Source organism: Trachurus japonicus, chromosome 6, assembly GCF_045865225.1.
Source record: "Trachurus japonicus isolate A0001 chromosome 6, Traja_1.0".
NCBI lineage: Eukaryota > Metazoa > Chordata > Actinopteri > Carangiformes > Carangidae > Trachurus > Trachurus japonicus.
Window position 1 is genome coordinate 13,701,606 of NC_140912.1, and position 20,428 is coordinate 13,722,033.

A 20,428-nucleotide genomic window follows, 5' to 3' on the forward strand; every position below is an offset into this window, starting at 1 on the left:
CGACCCTACCATCTGTGTTCCTCAGCAGAAATCTACCCACCCTGTGTCCACTGCAGCGTCAAATTTCTGCTCTTGGTCATCAGGCGGTTCTCTGTTGTTGTGATCCATCTGCCTCAAGGTCCACATGTTGTACCTTCAACAATGCTTTTCACCAAAGGGTGTCTATCTTACCATACAACAAAGGCATGCTTTAGAGCAACAAAACAAAACTTACAAACATTGATAAGAATAAATCATAAATGAAAGAACAATGAATCAAACCAAGTTAGAGCAAACCTTTGACAAGGATGAAAATGACATGTATACAAACACCACTGCAACTATTGAGACCATTGATATCCTAATGTAAAGTGTCCCTGTTCCAGGATTATAAAAGTGATTCAGACAACATGTTCTTAGCTCAAATGGCCCTGTGTGCTCAGCCCCTGTAGTTCGTAATCCTTTTATACAGCAGTTTAAGTCAACAGAAAGAGCTCTGTTTTGAAAACTAAGTTGTCCTCCTAAAATCAAGAGTGACTTAATAGGGATTAAAGACATGGTATAAATCAGTCTGTGTGTATCTTTTGTGTCTTTGTTGGTGATCTGATTAAAGAGCTGAACTCAATGTTTTTAACTCTACGGAAAGCTGACTTCAGTCATAATTGTTGCTTGACAGATAGGGACAGACATTTACCTGCTGTTCAATAGCTTTAGGTAAGAGGAAAAGAGAAAAACAGTGATTCTAGGAGCCTTGTTGACAGCAAATTGCACATGGGCAACTAATTAGCCAGACTGAGGCCCCAGAGAGTAACCACCATATGGCAGAAGAATGGAATTAAGGGTCAACTCTTTGCTGGTCTTTCAATCTCTGCACTAATTGTTTTTCTTCTCATCAGCCTCTTTTCGTCAGCCCACCCCCAAGGCCACATTTCATGCAAGGTTAAGCTACTTTGGTGATTTGGGGTGGCTGTACTACTCCTGAGGCCATTACTGTCATTGACAGGGCCAATATGGCACAGAGGGGATGTCTTAACTGGAATGGAGTGTAACAGCAATTCTGTTTAAAGGAGGTTAGGGAACATTTGTGTACCAGGAAGACAAATAATCAGTATCCCAGTCTCTTGAAATGTCTTATTGAGCAGTAGTGGTTGAATAGTCTACCTGTTCGTAAGATGGCGTTAAGTTGATGCTGTGGGTAGCAATGCTCAGAGTGTTTAAAGACACACAGAAACTAGATTTAAAATAACATCAACACAGCTTATTTGCTTATGCCTATATTTTTCCTCACTTGTAACCACTTTTACCCCCATTTCATAGTCAGAAACTATTTGATTGGTCTCAAGTTTATTTATTCTGCACTGGTGTTGGTGTAAAATATCACAGACCAACAGAACTTGTAATGATTAGCAACTCCTTTGGTATTAGGTTGCAGTTTGATTGTAATGTCATTCTAATCCGATGAATATATGAGTGAAGCCACTCTACATGAAACAGCTGGAAATAATGATGAATAAAGTCTGAACCATGAATAATAACAACAGTGTTGATTACAGGAGAGATAGTGTTATGATCGGTAGAAAATAATGAAGGTGAGAATAAACAAGAAATGTTATTTTCCTTTCTTTTCGATTGTTCACTTTTGTTCAGTACGCTTCTGCCTGTAGGCGGTGTGACTGATTGATTCACCCTTATAGACAGTAAAGATTAAGAGGATGACAAATCAGCATTTGCTTACACAGCGCCTATTGCTAATCTCCTTGTCTACCTCCAGAAAGCCCCCAGACGACTCAGGCTCACACACTCATTCTAACAGGGAGAAAGAAGCAGGAAGACGTAGAAGTAGGCTAGTAACCGCTGACCTCACGTAACGTTACATCAGAAACGGCAGAAAAAGGACTTCAGCACTGGATCAACATCATCAAACTTTCCTCGAGTTACTCTGATCTCTGAAGAAATTACATCTGAACCCTAAACTTTAGTGGAAATTCTACATCTGTTTTGGTTTTGTGCATTGAGTGTGTCAACACCTTACAGGAGGAAATGCTTTGGACATGCCAATAACTGCCTAAACAAATTTTAAAGTTCAAACATTGGAACACTTTTTAAAATGGAGGACCATGTGACCAAAATGAACATGTTTTGTTCTGACATCTCTGACGACTGCACCGATGGAACTCAGTCAGGTGAGCCCCAAATTGTTGTAATGTGTCTTTATGTTGTCAGAATAATGATGATGACCACAATAGTTTTGTGTGTTACAATATAAAATACAATATTAGGACAAATCAATAAATATTTTCAGGAAAAAACGTATCTGTACAATCAAGTCTTCCGTTCATCTTTGATAAAGCGTGAAAATAATTTCAGGTATTTATTTCTTTGGTCTGTTCTTTACAGAAAAAAGTTTAGTCCCAGGAAAAGCACTTGGCCAAGGCCTGCTTTGTAAAGTGTGTTCTGACTCAAGCAGTGGTAAACACTATGGCATCTACGCCTGCAACGGCTGCAGTGGCTTCTTCAAGCGTAGTGTGAGACGACGACTCATCTACAGGTGAGCAAGACGCAGACTGGATGCAATACATGTATGTAGTTTTATGTTAGGGTAAATATAGAGAAATAGAGTTTATTTGTCAGCAAAATGTTTGCATTTTAATCATCTATTAGTTATAATTTATTCATGTATTTCTTTGAATCAAAATCATAGGTGTCAGGCTGGAACTGGCAGGTGCCCTGTTGACAAGGCTCATCGCAACCAATGCCAAGCTTGTCGATTAAAGAAGTGTCTCCAAGCTGGCATGAACAAAGATGGTGAGCAAAGATATTCTGAATAAGTTAACTGTACAACTGTAGTGCATGTATCATTTCTATCATATGGCAGTACAAATCATGTACAGCCATTCCTGTCCCTATCTAATTGCTATATTTACCTGTCCCCTTTGCAGCTGTGCAGAATGAGCGACAGCCCAGAAGCACAGCACACGTCAGTCTAGACTCTATAAGCATGGACACTAAAAAGGAGCACCTGGCCACCACACGAGAACTCATCTCTGCTGCCACCTACTCATCAGCCATCTGCAGGCCTCTGGTCAGCTCATCTGTCGCCACCTCTGCCACCATGCAACCCAGTGGCAACCCCAGTAACAACCACCGCTTCATGGTCAGCCTGCTAACTGCTGAGACCTGTGCAAAACTGGAACCTGAGGATGGTAAGAAAAGTTCCAGTGGATCTTGTAGCGAGACATGGGGAAATTCATTTTTAACCTAATGATTTATTTTGGCCTACCTATGTGATAAACAATTCTGAGTCACAAACGCTTGTCTGGATTGAAACCCAAGAAATTTGACTTTACTCTCTTTCTCTAATGTACAGTGGAGGAGAATATTGATGTGACAACAAACGATTCAGAGAGAGATCGGACTCCCACTGACTTCCGTATGTCGCCGTACACCTCCACCTGCACAGAAAGTGTATATGAGACGTCGGCACGACTCCTCTTCATGTCTGTCAAGTGGGCAAAGAATTTACCTGTTTTTGCTCACCTGCCATTTCGAGACCAGGTGAGCTTACCTGGGATATGTTTTTTGCACATTTCCTATAGGTGACTTGCACACATATGAATTATAGACGCGACTTACCTCTGTGATGTCCTCAGGTAATTCTCCTGGAGGAAGCCTGGAGTGAGATGTTCCTCCTATGTGCTATCCAGTGGTCCATGCCGATGGACAGGTGTCCTCTTCTGTCGCTGCCAGACGTTTCCCCAACACAGCAGGCCAAAGTCAATCTCCCCACAGCTGACATCCGCATCCTGGAAGAGGTCTTCAATCGCTTCAAGGCCCTGGCTGTGGATCCAACTGAGTTTGCTTGCCTGAAAGCCATTGTACTGTTCAAGTCAGGTAAGAAGTTATCAATTGCATCAATTTGGAGTTTGTTTTTGAATGGACAGTTGAACTTATATCTGCTTTTTGTCTCCTTGGAGCAGAGACGCACAGTCTCAAAGACTCAGAGCAAGTGGAGAATCTACAGGATCAGTCGCAGGTGTTGTTGGGTCAACACATCCATTCAATATACCCCAGCCAAAATGCCAGGTGAATGTTGTATCTTAATTTTCTGACAGGATGATTTTCAAGCACAGGCATATCTGGATTATGTGAATGTGTGTTTATACTGTAAATGGCATAAAAAAAACAAACAAACAAACAACATTGAAATTACTCAAATTTCTTCTTGTGCTTCCAGGTTTGGGAGATTGTTACTTCTGCTGCCGTCCCTCCGCTTTGTGAGCTCCGAGAAAATAGAGCAGCTGTTCTTTCACAGGACCATTGGCAGCACACCCATGGAGAAGCTGCTGTGTGACATGTTCAAAAACTGAACAAGCATCAAGAAAACAGACCTCTACGAGGACAGCACAGTCAATAAACAACACGTTTCCTCATCATTCAGCTCACATATTCAGGTCTACTAGATATTTACAGCAATGACATTTTGACATGCCTCACAAAGCACATGTACATGCAGGTAGTAAAAATACTGATAGTTGAATTTCATTTTGCTGCTTCTTTATTTTTAGGGTCCTGATATGGTACATGTTGACTCACTGTCACGTTATCATAACTTATTTGGCCATTATTTATATCATTTGTAAAACATGTGCTTTTCATACCATAGGACAAAATGTCCTAAAAAGCTGTTACGGTTTATTGCATTCAAATTAAAACAACAAACAGTTTTTGCTCAGTGGAAACTGAACACCATTTAGGCTACTCTGTAAATGTTCAGTTTTTGCTGATAACAAACATGGGAACTCATTTTAAATACAGGTACTAAGTTGCTGGGAATGCATTTTTTATTACAGTATTATTTAAATGAATGTGAGCATTTGTTCTGTAAATGTTAAATTTGTGCGGATGACACCTCATTTTGCATATAGGCACTGACTTTTTTTTTTTGAATTACAGTTTAATAAGTGTTTTATTTATAGTTATTTGCCCTAAATAAATTTTGTATTTGCTTTATTTGACTAAAAGTCCTCTATTTACTGGGTCAATGGAAGGAAAACAGAATATAACACATCTGCTATGTAACATTTCAGCACACATTTTCAGTTTTCATGGCCTGAAAAATCCAGTAGCCTATCTTGAATGAGTAGGGCAATCTTCGAGAGCGTGCTAAAACCTGCTAAAGATTCAGGATCAATTGTTGTCTCAATCCAGGTGTAATCCCTCATCATCCAGTACAGAATTGTCCATCTGACTGCAAAAAAAAATGTCTAATGGGGAATTGGAAAGCACGTCAGATTACATGTGGCCTCTCCCTGCCTTGTCCTGCAGTATGTAGGCAACCTCAGGAACAGTAGGTGGCAGTAATGAGCGCATGGACTGATGATGAGTCCGGAAACACAGAGAAGACGAAGAGCAACAACACCATAACAACACGGAACAACTTGGTAGTAGCATAATGAGCTAGCCTAGAAATATAACGGCGTAACTTACTTCAGCCTAGCGGTTTTGGCTGTCATCTGTTAGCGGAGACAGATACATAACATGGAGTAGTTTTAAAATAAGACACGATGTTTAGCAAGTCGTATCAGCTGCTGCCTCAGAGGGAGCAGACAGCTCCCAGGACTCCCGGGCTGTTTGTGGACACCAACAACTTCTCACACAGGCGCTTTGACAAGGGACTGTCATTTGACTACATCCCCAGAGTCTCTGAAAACGACTTCACTGGTAGGTAACTAACAAACACTGACTGGAGTGAGCTTTGTGGACGTGATGAGATATTATATTTGAATGAACTCCAACAGCAAACCTCTCCAATATAAATAACAGGCTTCTGTTACTATTAAATTAAGCCTGTTTATTGTGTATTTATTGTGTTGAAAGTCCCATCTGAATCGTCATGAAATAACATTGAATCTATAATTAAAAAAGTGTAATATGCATAGAATCTGCAGGATCATCTTATACACTACTCACAAAAAGTTAGGGATATTGTATAACATCAACATGCTGTTCTCTAACAACGTGATTAAGCACAAAAACCACAACAAGTGTCTGATCCATGAATCGACCACTAAATGTTCTGGTTCAGTGACAGTCTGTATGGAAACAGTCCTCTTCATCATGCTCTTCACATTTTGGCATCATGAGACCAAGATGACACCTACCAATCCATCAACAGTACCTGGACATCGAAGCTTCAGACGATGGGATGCTGTCAGAGGGAAGTGTCCACTGAGCTCAGAGTGTCATCATCAGGTTGAACAGAGACACAGAGAGACGGGAAGTGTCACAAAAGTGGACGTGCTTTGACCACTTATTGAGACATTGACATTTTTTTATTGTGGTATATCCACTACTGTTGTTAGCGTTTGTTTCAATAAATAGTTTGAGATGAAAAAATTACCATTCAATATTTCTACTTAAATGTCCTGCTTTCACGATATAATATCACTATAGCATGGACCTTTTGCATTTTCCATAAATTTCACCCAAAAGTTGAATATTAGTAGTTTTTACTGTTAATAGGCTATAGAATATGTGGGTCTCTGTTTCTCAAAATGTTACCATAGGCCTACAACATAGGCCTACTCCTTCAACTGTTTTTAAAATTCAATCATCTATTTATTTATTTTAACATCAACACGTTTGTTTGATTCTCTTTCTCTTTTCCTAAAGACACCACCCAAGGATGTCTTTCCTGGATTTGCAACCTGGTTGTCATCTTCTTTGTCTACATCTGCACTTTTATAACATTCCCTATAACAGGATGGTTTGTGCTCAAAGTAAGTTGCAATGATCTCACATCATTTATTCCCACTGCATGTCCACTCACAGAGAAAAAACAACTGTGAGTCTGATTTTTTTTTTTTTGTCGTCTGCAGACAGTGCCTAACTATCAGAGGATAGTAGTGTTTCGTCTGGGGCGAATTTGTCCTCCAAAGGGTCCTGGTATTGTCCTTGTGCTTCCCCTCATTGATCAGTGGCGGAAAGTAGACCTCCGTACCCGCGCCTTCAACATCCCCCCTTGCCAGGTAAATCGCAGTACTCCATTCATCCTTAGTCAGCTGTTATGATGAACTTGTTCATTATTGTATGATGAACTTGTTGACATGAAATATTTCTACTTCTACTATTACACTAAGGTTGTATAGGTAAGAAAAAACAGTTACATGAAATGAAAGCTATGACGTTGATAAGATTCCCAGAGGTTGTCCTTTCAGCTTGCAGACACATGTAACTGGTCTTTCTTTTCATTCAGTGTTGTATAATACACCTTTTGGTGCAGTTTGGACATGTCATCAGTGCGTGAAGTAAACTATACAAAAATTATAGTGTAACTCTTTTACATATTACAAAAAACACAACAATAATATACGTAAACAGGTGTTCTGATCACACATATTTTATGCTCATCACAGGCAACCAGAGTTTGGCAGAGTGTCTTTTGTCAAAATTGTGTAAAATGTTAATGTGTGTTTCTTGTATGAGATGTGAGCTGAGTTGTAGCTGGTGATCAACAATACTGAGCTAAATCAACATTTCTGTTGGATGTGTGTGGCTCACTTTGTCCAACAGATGGCAGTGTTGGTACACTGTTGTTCACTTGGCAGGTGATGCATGTAATGGGAGATTAAGAGAACACCAATTAATTGATACAGTGTGATACTTAAAGGGGACATATGAAACTATCACTTTTTGAAGGATCTCTGGTAATAATAGTAACGGAACGTTACGAGACAGAGTTGTTTTTGCGGTAAATTCATGCAAAACCATTGATTCATGTTCCCGTCAGTGGCAGTTTTTCGGCAAGCAATCTCTACATTTGCAAAAAACAACTCTGTCTCGTAATGTTCCGTTATTATCTCATAGCGTGGTGAACGTGTAGGTCACAACTTGTCCACGAGAGCGTTTTGGAGTTCTTGGATTGTGTATTTGAAGAATTTGATGAGGGAAACCAAGAAATCCCATTAGCCTCCGTAGCGTAGCTCTGAGCAGCTCGTGGCTCGGTTCCACCGTTCTAAGAATAGCTTGCACCGACAAATAAAGGCAACAAACCTACTCCTAAGACTATAGGGATCATGGCAATGGGCCAATTTGCCAAAATGTTGAACTATCCCTTTAAGCATTTAATTCTGCTATTAAGAAATCTGACATCAATCTTAGTTCAGGGATGGCAGATATACGTTAATAACCACTCAGTGACACATGGAAGACATGGCAGAATAGCCCTGATGCTTGTCTGTCCAACTCAGAGGTTAAGGGTATGAATAGCACCCAGTAAAACTTACCATATAACTAAAGACCTAATAGGTAACTGATAACAGATCCTTTAACAGATCTTTAAATAACCCTTTATGTAAAACTCATGTATTTGATTAATTATTTATTGCACTCTAATACTTTATTCCTTTAATCACCTCTTAGCGCACTTCAGGTAGGCTTTTAAAACTGTCATGTTGCTATGTACTATGTAGGCTTACCAATTGCCATGTTTGTTGTAACCGTTTGTCTGTCAATTCGTAATTGTTATGTTTATATGTTTGTCGCTACAGGACTACAGATGGAAATTAGCGGCTCCGCTAAATCTGGTGCAGCCATCTTTTTATTGTTTCAATAACTAATGTCACTGCACACTGTCCTTTTTAAATAAGTAAATAAATCAAATAAATCAATAGTGAAATTCGAACATAGGTGATTGATTCAGTTTCAAATAATTAAAAGTACAATGCATACAAAGTAGTTCCATTGTTTCAGACATGAGAGTTTAGAGTGGGGGTTGGACTGTGTTACATGTGCTTATTCCAACCAAACTTTCTTCATTACATGCAAATGACTCAAAATTTAGTTTGAAGTCTATATCTGCAAAGTTAAAATTTGTCTAGAACTGCGTACTCGGTCAGTATTAGAGTATTAGTATTGGACAGTGAAAATATGAAAGCCTGCAAAAAGAATTAAAGGGGGATGTTTCTATGTTCTTTAAATTGTGGCAAATGTTTGCATCCATGAAACTAGATCTTACCCTATGATTGCAGGTGACCACTCGTGACGGTGGTGTGCTGTCAGTGGGAGCAGACATCCAGTTCAGGATCTGGAACCCGGTCATGTCCGTGGTATCAGTCCAGGACCTGAACGCCTCAACCAGGATGACAGCACAGAATGCTTTAACCCACAGTCTGGCCAAGAAGACCGCTTACGAGGTCCAAACCGAGAGACTCAAACTGGGAGAATATCTTCAGGTGAGACCCACAGTGGAGTAACTCTCTGCTGGCTTTTCACTGATTCAGCCCAGACTTGCATCATATCTTGCTGTTTACAGGTGGATATTAATGAGATGACTCAACCCTGGGGTTTGGAGGTGGACAGGGTAGAGCTTACCCTGGGGTCTGTCCTGAAAGCAACAGAAGCAGGGACCTCTGAGCCCCTCATCATGCCTTCCTCTGTGCCTGGACTGGAAGGCCTCGCTGGCCCTATTCAGCAGTTGGCCATGCACTTTCTGAACCCACAGCCTCAACAAGGTTTGACTGACACTCACAGCTACTTCTGTACAACACGCCGCCACTGTGATGATGCTGTGTAATGAATCTGTGCCTTTTTCTCCCCTCAGAGGTCAGCATAACTTTTACGGATGAGCTCAGCAGTCAAGCCACAGCAGGTTCTGTTGAAGAGCTGCTTGACAGGGTGAAGCCCCTGCTCTCTGAAACTTTGGTCTGCCAAGTTGGCGCCTGTTTCCAGTTTGACATCAGCTCACGTGATGGACAGCTTCACAGTTACTATGTGGATTTAAGCCAAGGTAATGGGTTGCAGATATTGTTGTGATATGCAACAATTGAAATTGAATTTTCATTGAGAGAAGGCCTGTAGTTGTTTGCAAACAATGTAAAATGAATCTGTGGAAGAATAATATTGAAGTGTTTGTGGTAAATAGAAACAAAAGTCCAGTTACATAACTATCAAATATCTCTTTTACTTTGTGTGTGTGTTCTGCAGGTAGCGGTGCAGTTGGATCAGGGTTCATGTACCGACAACCAGATGTGACATTGAGTATGAGTGACAGTGACCTTCTGGCCATGTTCGAGGGCAGGCTACAAACATTTGCTGCATACACCAGTGGCAGGCTTAAAATCCAAGGAGACATTAGGACTGCCATGAAACTGGAGGAACTTATAAAGCTTCTTAAGAGATAGCCTTCATATAAACTTTGTTTATGTATTTATAAAATCCTTGATTTTAACTGTAAAGTACAAATCTTCCATGTGTGCAGTGATAACATTGAAACTGAATTATTTCCGTAATGGCCTTGTCTTTCTTCACAAATCAAAGCTTGTTTACAAAAACAACAAATGTATTGAAGGTCTTCAGGCCTAATTTTTGTCAGCTTTGTGTATACATCTTTTGACACACTTTTACTAAGAGATGAATAAAGGATTCTGTGTTAATAAAATTGTCTGATTGATTCAGTTAATACGGTTTAAAAACGTCATACACATATTGTGCTGTGGTGTATTCTGTTAGGCTGTAACTATGAACTGGAGAGCCTTGATCAGCATGATGAGGGGGGGCTGACTATTTAGACCAGCCTCCTTTTTACGCCAGCTGTCCCTGGGAAAGCAAGAGTACTGTAGCTGCTGAAGGTAGAACAGAGTGAGCATTTTAGTTGGTAGGATGGCCAGGTGGAGTGTGTGGCGCAGCCCTGTGACGCTGCCTGTATCCTGGATACAAGAGCTCGCATCATCAGGTGTCCGCTGCAGCAGTAATATGCCAGTGGTAAAACAGGCGTTCTCAGAAAGCGGTACCATTGTCAGGCCTTTCGGAGAGATACCTGGACTGTGGAAGAATGGGGTGGCCAACTTGTACAATTTCTGGAAACTGGACGGATTCAAAAACCTTCATCGTATCATGGTGCAGAACTTCAAGACTTTCGGACCGATCTACAGGTAATGAGAGTCAAGGGAGTTTCATAAATCTTTATAATACTTCAGTGTCTACTATCTTAAGTTAAAGAGACAAAACATCTGTGACTCTGAATTGTGTCATTGGAAGATGTCTTCCAGTCCAAATAAAAATATTTTTTTGTTTCATGATAGCATCTGTGACCTACAATGCACAAGGTCATATTTTGTGAAAACAAGCAGCTGATATGGTATTCTCAATCTCAACCCCTTCTCTTCCTTTGTATGCCAGGGAAAAAATAGGTTATTATGAAAGTGTAAATATCATCAATCCTGAGGATGCTGCCATCTTGTTTAAAGCAGAGGGCCATTATCCTAAAAGACTGAAAGTTGAAGCATGGACAGCATACAGAGACTACAGGAATCGCAAATATGGAGTTTTACTCAAGTATGTGGTACTATTATATCTCTCTGCATGTATTATTTGTTTTTCACTAATATTTTTTACACGTGGTTTATAAACTGCTGTGAGACCATGGGCCCATTTGAAGTTGACATCTGATCCTCCCACAGGAACGGAGAAGACTGGAGGTCAAACCGGGTGATTCTCAACAAGGAAGTGATTTCCCCCAAAGTGCTGGAAAACTTTGTGCCTTTGCTGGACGAAGTGGGCCAGGATTTTGTGGCCAGAGTTCACAAAAAGATAAAGCGAAGTGGCCAGAACAAATGGACTACAGACCTCTCTCAAGAACTCTTTAAATATGCACTAGAATGTAGGACTGACTTTTATCGTTAATGATTTGTATCTGATATTCTCACAGTGTAGGTCACAGCCGATTTGTTCCTGACAAATTGCTTGCTCTGTTTCTGCACAGCGGTGAGCTCGGTGCTGTATGGTGAGCGTCTGGGTTTGATGCTGGACTACATTGACCCTGAAGCTCAACACTTCATTGACTGCATCACCCTCATGTTCAAGACTACCTCCCCCATGCTGTACATACCTCCTGCTCTGTTGAGACAGATTGGAGCGAAGGTGTGGAGGGACCATGTGCAGGCATGGGATGGGATCTTCAACCAAGGTAGGACTCAGAGGGCCATGATTGATATTTACTATTACTATATCTTATACAACTACACATTTCTTATTCCAGTATTATACTTTTGTTACATCAGCGGACCGCTGCATCCAGAACATCTACAGGCAGTTACGTCAGGAGGAGACTGGCGCTTCAAATAAATACCCAGGAGTCCTAGCCAGCCTGCTCATGCTGGACAAGTTATCCATTGAAGACATCAAGGCCAGCGTAACTGAGCTAATGGCTGGAGGAGTAGATACAGTAAGAAACTTAATCTCCACTGTGACTTCTTTTTATCCTATAAGACTGCTGAATTCAGTTTGTGTGTTTCAGACCTCTGTAACGCTGCTGTGGACACTGTATGAACTAGCCAAGCACCCCAGCCTTCAGGAGGAGCTGAGGGCAGAGGTGGCTGCAGCTCGGGCTGAAAGCCAGGGAGACCTACCAGAGATGTTGAAGCGGATTCCCTTGGTCAAAGGAGCTCTGAAGGAAACACTGAGGTGAAAACGCCTGTTACAAGCATTTGTAAAGAATGCAGTAATACTGCAGAGATGGAAGGTGGGAAAGAAAATGCAGATATTGGGAAGTGAAGACTTGATAATTGGATCACAGTCTAGACCAGCTATTGGTTTCACTGTCTGTGTCCTCTTCTCATTTCATCTAAATTGCACCACTCCCTTTAATGCCCCTATCCTTCCTAATTGATCAAGTATAGGGAGCCCTTCCTGGATTTATTTCACCCTTAATTTGTTTGTATCAATGTAACACATAGGTGTTTAGAAGTCCAGCTACACAACATGTCCTCATATGTATGGACATACTTTGTCATATTTACTCTTTCACATTTGTAACAATACATTTTACCTATGATACAGTTTCTTTGACTTTTTTTTATTTATTTATTTTTAATAATAATCTTAGTTCTGCCATCTGCTGCCACAGAGTTAATAAATCTCTTTTGATACTGAATTTTCACTTTTGTGCCACAGGTTACACCCAATTGCAGTGAGCTTGCAAAGATACACAGCAGAGGATATCATTATTCAAAACTACCACATCCCAGCTGGGGTAAGAGAGACAAGCCAAATGATAAATTATCTAGTCATGTTCTTGTATTTGAGCTTTTTTTCCCTCCAAGCTGTGCAGTGTGAGAGGCAATGTTAATTGTTTTTTGTTTGTGTTTAGACTTTGGTTCAGCTAGGACTTTATGCAATGGGAAGGGACCCCAAAGTGTTTTTTCGTCCGGAGCAGTATCAGCCTTCCCGCTGGCTGAGGACAGAGACACACTACTTCAAAAGCCTGGGCTTCGGTTTTGGCCCCCGTCAATGTTTAGGACGCAGGATAGCTGAGACAGAGATGCAACTCTTCCTCATCCATGTGAGATATACAATGAACACAGAGCAGTTTCCCCACTTTTCTGTCACACATTTACACATCGTACTAACTGTTTGCATTATACTATCTGGCGTTTGCAGATGCTGGAGAACTTCAGAGTTGAGAAGCCGCGCCACGTGGAAGTGCAGAGCACCTTCGAGCTCATTCTGTTACCAGACAAGCCCATAATCCTGACTTTGAAACCTCTACAAACTAGTCAGCAACACCATATATGAGAGAAATGATGATGTGCATGACAAAACAGGTCCTTTTGGTTTTCCCTTTATCACACATACTTATAAAGGGCTTCACCAAGTACCACAATATACATACTGAATAAAACCTTCCAGCCTGGTATGCTGACAGAAAGCAAGAAAAAAAAAACATGAGGAAAGAAAAAGAAATGTGCATGAACAAATTACCTCAGTAATTCCATAACTGGTGAACAAATTTTATATGCATTGTGTATATTACTTAGTAAATAATAATACATTATTATAATATTAAGCCTATATACGTATGTACACTTTACTAATAAACCTGGAATGTACAGTGTCTTTGTTCAGGAAATATATGTAAATATTTTAAAACAAACAAATGAATAAACAATTCAACTGACACAAAATATGTCTAGATCTATATCTTTTTCTATAATTTTTTCCAGTTATTTATAAGGGCACTTTTCAGTTTTCTGCTTCCTCTGTGCTTTGCTGATGTAAGGAATCGGATACAGCCCTCTGAAAGAAGTATGACAGAGGAAGAAACTGTTCCATAATTTAAAATATACATGAGAGCACAGTATTGAAAGTGAAGAATAACTGTACTCAACTGACCGGAGAACCATTATGAAGGATCATGGTGGATGTTCGGACAAACCCGTGCTTGTGCTCGCTCAGTTTGGTCAACAGATCCTGTTTCTCTCTCCCCCACAGTTTAGAGTTGTCCATTATCTGTAACAGATACAAACAGCGGTAGAGCATGTGAGCAACCGTGAGCCCCCTGGGTGAGACATACTGTATGCAGCAGCACATGACTTTTTACCTGAGCCTCGAGGGTTTGGACTCTGGCCTCAGCTTTCTCTAGTTTATTCAGTAAACTCAGTCTCTCCTTGAGTGGTTGAACCTCTTTTCTCTGAGGGAAACATGACACATGTCACTTTCAGACAAAACGTACATATTTTATTGGGTATTGTGGTATGTTCTAGTGGTCATACTGTATGAAATCATAATGCTTGGCTATAATCACTTATCCAACATAACATAAGCGTCTCTAAATTCTGTCTTGTGGGAGTACCTGTTCTGACTGCTGTACAATGACAGGAGTAGGCTGCCTGCGAATCCGATCCAGCTCTTCACGGAGACGAGCATTTTCTGTTGCCAGGGCCGACGCAGTCTCACCTAGACAGCATGAGGAGAGTTTATCAATTAATTCATTATTTATCTATTCATGCAATTATTCAATCAGCTAGTCAGTTGGCGGCACTGCAATACATGAAATCATGCACATACAGGTCAGGAGCTTGAAATACGGACCTATAGGAATGTTTCCAATGTCATGTGGAGGCAAAGGGACACGTTCCTAATAAAGTGCTCAGTAAGTGTATATTTTCACCTCACTCAGTCCACTCACCTCTGTGCTTTTTCAAAGGCAGACTTTTGTCACCACTTTCTCTGTTCCTCTCTGTGAGTCTGCTGTTGAATGCTTTCTCCATCTTCTCAATCACCTAAAAAATTGGGATAACACAAGTACAGAGAGTCGCAAGCATTCCCTGTTGATAAACTAGATATAAATGCTACACCGCTACATGCAGCCCGGACAGACGTTTTTCTCACTGTTCACCTTTTCCTGCTGTTTGACTGTGGCCCCCAAACTTGCCATCTTTGCCAGGTGACCCTGGTGGTGCTGCAGATGCTCCTGCTGCTGCCGGTCTTTGTGAAGTTTAAGCAGCTCTCTCTCTCTGTCGTTCTTCTGCACAACAACCATGGGAACACGAAAGGGTAGACAACTACATAAACACTACAAATACAGTGACAAAAAACTGAATTTAAGTTTCACGTGTGGTTTGGTTCATCCTCTAACCTTGATCAGTTCATTTTGCAGCTGCTGGATCCTGTCTCTTTGCGAAGCCGCCTTACTGGCCTCATTGGCCAGCTTGAATTTCAGAGAGGCTTCAAAAGGAAAGCAGCATACACACAGCAGCATAAATATTGGTAAAGATACATTCCTGTCTGTATTTGAGCAGCATCTTATTAACATAGAAACATGATAGTTTTGGAAGCATATGTTAACTTGGGAAAAGCAAGTTGACAGTCAGTCATAAGATGAGTTAGTATTTGAAATGGAAATCTATAAAGATGAACATGTCGAGTCTGAGGCCTGGCGATTTGAACAATTATGATCAAAACACTCATCAGTAAATCCTTTGAAATCTTATGGATTTTCTTTTGGATGTGACTTAAATCTAGTCCCTCTGCTTTGATGCCAGCAGAGAAACCTTTGTGAACATCTCTTTTCTCTGAGGGTCACAGACTGTCCTTCAGGAGATAAGGGATGTACCAGCGACAGAGCTTATCAGGGTCTGTGGCCTAAATGAGCTGCCTTATCACTAAACAGCACAGTCTGCATGAGAGGAGACTCTCACAAGGATTTGCAAACACACAGTGGGCCGCTGTCCATATCACTACGTCACGTGCCAATGAAATGCCCTTAAATTCACAGCATCATGGGCAAAAGGTTCAACTGCTGGCTGGGTGGTAAACTTTCTGACATTGATGAATCTGGTTATTTTTTTTAACACTTAATCTCATCTTTTGAAGAACTGAAGGAATATCAGTCGCTGGTCTTTTTGCGTGGTTTTAGCTCAGGCTCGTGTTAAGACTGGACACTAATGAATGAACGTTTGAGTCATCAAGCATAGTGTTCTGTTGTGGTTTACCTATATGGTCAGAAATCTCAGCCTTGGTCATGACGTCAACGTCTGCCTCATCTTGCAGATCTTTGCCATGGTGCTGGTGCAGAGACAAATCACTGCGGAGCTGGCTGTTTTCTGCCTCCACTGTCACCAACTGTGTTCTCAGCCCTATGATGTCTTCTGCCATCTTATTCATGGCTGAACGATAGTTTTCCACCTCCTTGATGGACAAGAGTTACCTGTCAATCTCATGGTTGAAACTTGAAGGGGGATATTTGTTAACAATAGTAATCTCACCCCCTTTTTCAGGCTAATCCTCTTTAGTGCTCATTTGTGCAACTGTGTTTAAGTTTAAGGTTGGTGTAAAGTGCAAAAATGACTGAAACCTATTACTCCCCAGTGGAATACCGGTACCCAATAACCAGAAACATTGACTGTTTGTTTTTTTTTTGGCTGCATGTCAGTTTTTTCCTACAAATATCAAGAACAACACATGGCCAGTGTTACATACATATCAACATAATCCCCAGTAACATAAAGGGATGTTTTCATGTTGTGTTGTTCTACATTAATCTCGCCTCTAGGTGTCTCTTCAACCCCATTTTTAACAGAGTCTTCCAGGATGTAGACAACAGGACATTTCTCCACATTAAGACAAATTCCCATTGTGTGTACAGTTGAGGCTCAGTGTCCCAATAAATAATTGATTACTTCTGGTTTCAGATGAACACCTAATATGAGAAATGACTAATGGGACACAGCTGAGCCAAAACATAAAATTCTGGCATAAAGTGTGATGTTCCTCTTAACCGATTGTCTAAGGCCGGGTTACATTTTATTCAGACCCTAGCTCCTCAGATCCAGAGGGACAACAACAGCCTATGGTGCCGTCTTTTGTCACGGGAGCTTTAACAGAGGATTTTGGATAAATCCTAGTCGTGCATTCAGGGAGCATCCGACTGTGAAAGCCCATCTACTGAACTGCAAAGGTGAAATTTGTGCCAAATTCTTGAGAATATTTCATTATGAAACTAAAAAACAACAATTTGACATATATCTAACTTTTCACAGATTTTCTTTGCTTTTTTCCCACATTCTGCCAATCTTACACATAAAATATTCCTCACTGATTATAGTTTCCAGGGAAGCATTCAGAGCTCCTTTTCAGGGATCACATTGTTGCAGAGCTGTTATCAGGGCATCTTTCTGTGTAAGGCATGTGCCTGTTGGCTACCAGTATTGTTCTCTGCTCTGTCACAGGCCCCTCTATCAAGTTGAATAGATGGAAATGTACTATGGAGACTAAGAGTAGGATCCAGCTGCATGGTTACATGTGTGTGTGTGTGTGTGTGTGTGTGTGTGTGTGTGTGTGTGTGTGTGTGTGTGTGTGTGTGTGTGTGTGTGTGTGTGTGAGGTGGTGGTCGATTAGGGGATTCCAATCTTAGATGGTGTGTTTGTGACTCCCATGGGACCAAAGGATGAAATTGAGCATCTAATTGAAAGGGCAGTGAAGAGGTGACAATCATGACTGTAGATGAGGTTGTGTCTCTGTTGGGGGGCCCACAGGCATGATGGGAAAGACAGCTCTCCAACGTCCCTTCATGTGTCAGAAATAAAAGGGGAGCCTCGGTTTCTGCAGGTGAACACTGGGGGTTCCCTCCCCATACTGTGATTTAAACACAGTAAAATAGTCTTGCTTGTCATACAGACTGTCACTCCCTGACAGTAATACATCAAAGATAGAAGGCAGCTGGTTTGAGGATGCCGAGGAAGCTGGATGAGGGTGTGTCATTATCATCATACACTAATGGGTGCAGCGTCACTGTGAAATCATCAAATTCTACATTAATCAACATAAAGTCAATTTTAGCCAATCCACTGATCTACACAGTGAATTTACAATCAAATGATGAAGAAAAGCTCACAGCAACAGGAGAAAATGTCAGGATATGCATATATAACACAAGTTTAAACCTCATCAGCTCGATCTCCTTCAGTGCAATCAGAGAAATGTTAATCTATTCCATGTGCTGCCATTTTGGCTCCCAGTTTCCGCTTGGTCTCAGAGGCCTTCCCATGTTGCCGTTGACTAACTAAACGTGACAGTGGAGATTGCCTCACTGATTGATTTTAGAGTTAACATATTGAGTGTGTCCAGTCACCTTAATTTGGAGGTTGTTGATCTCTGCTACGTTGGGATCATCGGCAAAATCGTGCAGAGGGGGTCTGAAGAATGGAAACAATGAAGAAAATTGATTCAACAATGAAATGAATTCATAAAATCTCAGTGTTACTCTTAGTGAAATATTATGTACACATCTGTCTTACCGTTTATGTGGATGATGAACATGATATGTGTGGTTTATGTTAGGTTTGTTGGCTGGTGAAGACTCTGCCCTCTTAGCGGGTCTCTCTTGCTTCCGATATGTTGCATTTTGGAGCTCAGATTTTGCTCCACTGACGAGGTCCCAGTGATCTGGGAGGATCTGTGCCACGGCATCATGAGATGGGAGGTGAAACCTCTGCTTCTGAAGCTGTAGAGAAAACACTGGTTTTAGTGGCGAGATCCATCTCCACATTAATCTTGAAGCTGTGTCAGGAATAGAACAAAAATAAATCTAATGTTTAACAATAATATTGTGTTTGATGTCCTAAAGACTGTCTTTAACCGCAAAAAGATCACATACTTTTGTTTATTTCAGGTTGATGCTTAGAGTTTTACATATTTATATTTATCTCTCAGAGTTTATATTTGAATACCTGCATGGATTATGTAAAGACAGTTGGTGGCAAAGGTAAGGATTATCACTTCAATACTTTCTTTATATTGGGATTTGAAAATAATAATAACAAGAAGAAGAAGAAGAAGAAGAAGAAGAAGAAGAAGAAGAAGAAGAAGAAGAAGAAGAAGAAGAAGAAGAAGAAGAAGAAGAAGAAGAAGAAGAAGAAGAAGAAGAAGAGACTGGGAAAAAAAGGATTAATCTTGGAGTCACCATTTTTTCCAAACTTCAACAATACATGATTAGATTTAACAAAATTCATGAGCAAGGAGAATTAACTTTTGGCTGTTACTGTAGTTGTGCAGAACAAGCAAAATGCTAAAACATCTCCCATAACAATGTGGGAGGACTAAATTACCTTTGCAATGATAACATTAAATCCACCACACACATTTTTACAGAAAATGGAAGCTTTTATTAAAAAACCCCCCCAAAAAAACCATTGCGGCTGTGGCCTCTCAATACTTTTTGTGTGTGTCTGTGGCCTGTTCTACCTCTGTAGGCTGTTACATCACTATGCATACAGGGCCCACTTCATATCATGAGAGCTCTTAGTCAACAGCCCTGAAGTCCTTTAAGTATGAGCCATGCATATACAGTGTGCTCTGTCAATGGTTGCGGTTGCCAGGTTGCACAGATTCAAAGAAATGACATGAAACACAGTCATTATCTATTATCTTCCCACAGGCGCTGCCTCCAACACACATACCTCCACACATCCAGAGCCTACCTGCCTCGCTGCAGAGCTGACGAGTGCTTTTGTCTTTTTTGAGGCCTTCATCCGACAGAAAATGTCAGAGTCCTTATGGACACATAACTGAAGGTGGAAGCGAAAGTCTGAACAGTCAGCCTGTAACCACAACACAAGCCTTAGCAACACTTTGAGTCTAACGAGAAGGATTCTGCACAAAGCTCTGTGGTATCATGTTTCATTACAATCTATTTGTATCTGGCATTTCAGAATCTCTCTTTTGCAGTGATAAGAAGTACCTAAATACATTTTCTCACGCTCTGTAGTTATATACAAATTAGTTAGTGGTTCCATTTTTATGCTCATATTCCATCATATTTTAGCTAAACATTGTACTTTTCACTCCTCAACAGTCTAATCACCTGTTACTTTGAAGATTCTATGATATATCATTATAGATTAAGATAACAAACAGTATATGTCATGCAATATATTATAATGATGGGAAATATCACACTGAAATGGCCGGTGCAATAACTGTGGTTCTGCTACTGTATGCTCTTTTGTATCTTAGCCTTACCAGTAATGTCAAACCTAATGTTTATGCCAGGAAACGCTGTGCAACAATCAATAGAAACAAGAGGGAGGTTCCTGTCTAGTAAATATCAGCCCCCGGGTGAATTAATGAGATTGATGGGGACTGAGATTTGCTGTGCAGCACCTGTGGCACT

The 20,428-nt window shown here is 40.7% G+C and overlaps 4 protein-coding genes across 6 annotated transcripts; 3 read left to right on the forward strand and 1 right to left on the reverse strand.

Annotated features, from left to right (window-relative positions):
* The first annotated feature begins 1,967 nt into the window (after nucleotides 1-1,967).
* Nucleotides 1,968-4,733, forward strand: nr2e3 (nuclear receptor subfamily 2, group E, member 3). 2 transcript variants are annotated; one of them, XM_085780590.1, is made up of 8 exons: nucleotides 1,968-2,162; nucleotides 2,377-2,527; nucleotides 2,681-2,784; nucleotides 2,919-3,182; nucleotides 3,347-3,534; nucleotides 3,630-3,870; nucleotides 3,954-4,062; nucleotides 4,214-4,733. In XM_085780590.1, exons 1-8 carry the CDS (start codon nucleotides 2,087-2,089, stop codon nucleotides 4,344-4,346), a joined length of 1,266 nt encoding a protein of 421 aa, XP_085636716.1. In that variant the 5' UTR covers nucleotides 1,968-2,086; the 3' UTR covers nucleotides 4,347-4,733. The 2 variants fall into 2 exon arrangements, with proteins under 2 accessions (XP_085636716.1, XP_085636717.1); XM_085780591.1 differs by having other exon boundaries at nucleotides 2,014-2,162; nucleotides 3,957-4,062; nucleotides 4,214-4,730.
* Nucleotides 4,734-5,332: 599 nt separating this feature from the next.
* stoml1 (stomatin (EPB72)-like 1) lies at nucleotides 5,333-10,266 on the forward strand. The gene is made up of 7 exons (XM_085779066.1): nucleotides 5,333-5,700; nucleotides 6,652-6,758; nucleotides 6,858-7,007; nucleotides 9,009-9,212; nucleotides 9,293-9,491; nucleotides 9,581-9,766; nucleotides 9,964-10,266. Exons 1-7 carry the CDS (start codon nucleotides 5,544-5,546, stop codon nucleotides 10,158-10,160), a joined length of 1,200 nt encoding a protein of 399 aa, XP_085635192.1. The 5' UTR covers nucleotides 5,333-5,543; the 3' UTR covers nucleotides 10,161-10,266.
* A 304-nt stretch (nucleotides 10,267-10,570) lies between these two features.
* On the forward strand, nucleotides 10,571-13,879 carry cyp11a1.2 (cytochrome P450 family 11 subfamily A member 1, tandem duplicate 2). Its single transcript, XM_085779067.1, has 9 exons — nucleotides 10,571-10,910; nucleotides 11,158-11,313; nucleotides 11,439-11,638; nucleotides 11,741-11,944; nucleotides 12,039-12,202; nucleotides 12,275-12,441; nucleotides 12,931-13,009; nucleotides 13,127-13,318; nucleotides 13,417-13,879. The coding sequence occupies exons 1-9, from the start codon at nucleotides 10,639-10,641 to the stop codon at nucleotides 13,549-13,551; spliced, it is 1,569 nt and encodes a 522-aa protein (XP_085635193.1). The 5' UTR covers nucleotides 10,571-10,638; the 3' UTR covers nucleotides 13,552-13,879.
* A 68-nt stretch (nucleotides 13,880-13,947) lies between these two features.
* ccdc33 (coiled-coil domain containing 33) lies at nucleotides 13,948-19,874 on the reverse strand. 2 transcript variants are annotated; one of them, XM_085779070.1, is made up of 11 exons: nucleotides 19,737-19,874; nucleotides 18,555-18,760; nucleotides 18,389-18,452; nucleotides 16,251-16,446; nucleotides 15,395-15,483; nucleotides 15,155-15,283; nucleotides 14,945-15,038; nucleotides 14,609-14,712; nucleotides 14,357-14,446; nucleotides 14,149-14,265; nucleotides 13,948-14,052 (listed from the first exon to the last, which is right to left on the reverse strand). In XM_085779070.1, the coding sequence occupies exons 1-11, from the start codon at nucleotides 19,785-19,787 to the stop codon at nucleotides 13,999-14,001; spliced, it is 1,194 nt and encodes a 397-aa protein (XP_085635196.1). In that variant the 5' UTR covers nucleotides 19,788-19,874; the 3' UTR covers nucleotides 13,948-13,998. The 2 variants fall into 2 exon arrangements, with proteins under 2 accessions (XP_085635196.1, XP_085635194.1); XM_085779068.1 differs by lacking the exon at nucleotides 13,948-14,052 and having other exon boundaries at nucleotides 14,114-14,265; nucleotides 19,737-19,850.
* Between the last annotated feature and the right edge of the window lie 554 nt (nucleotides 19,875-20,428).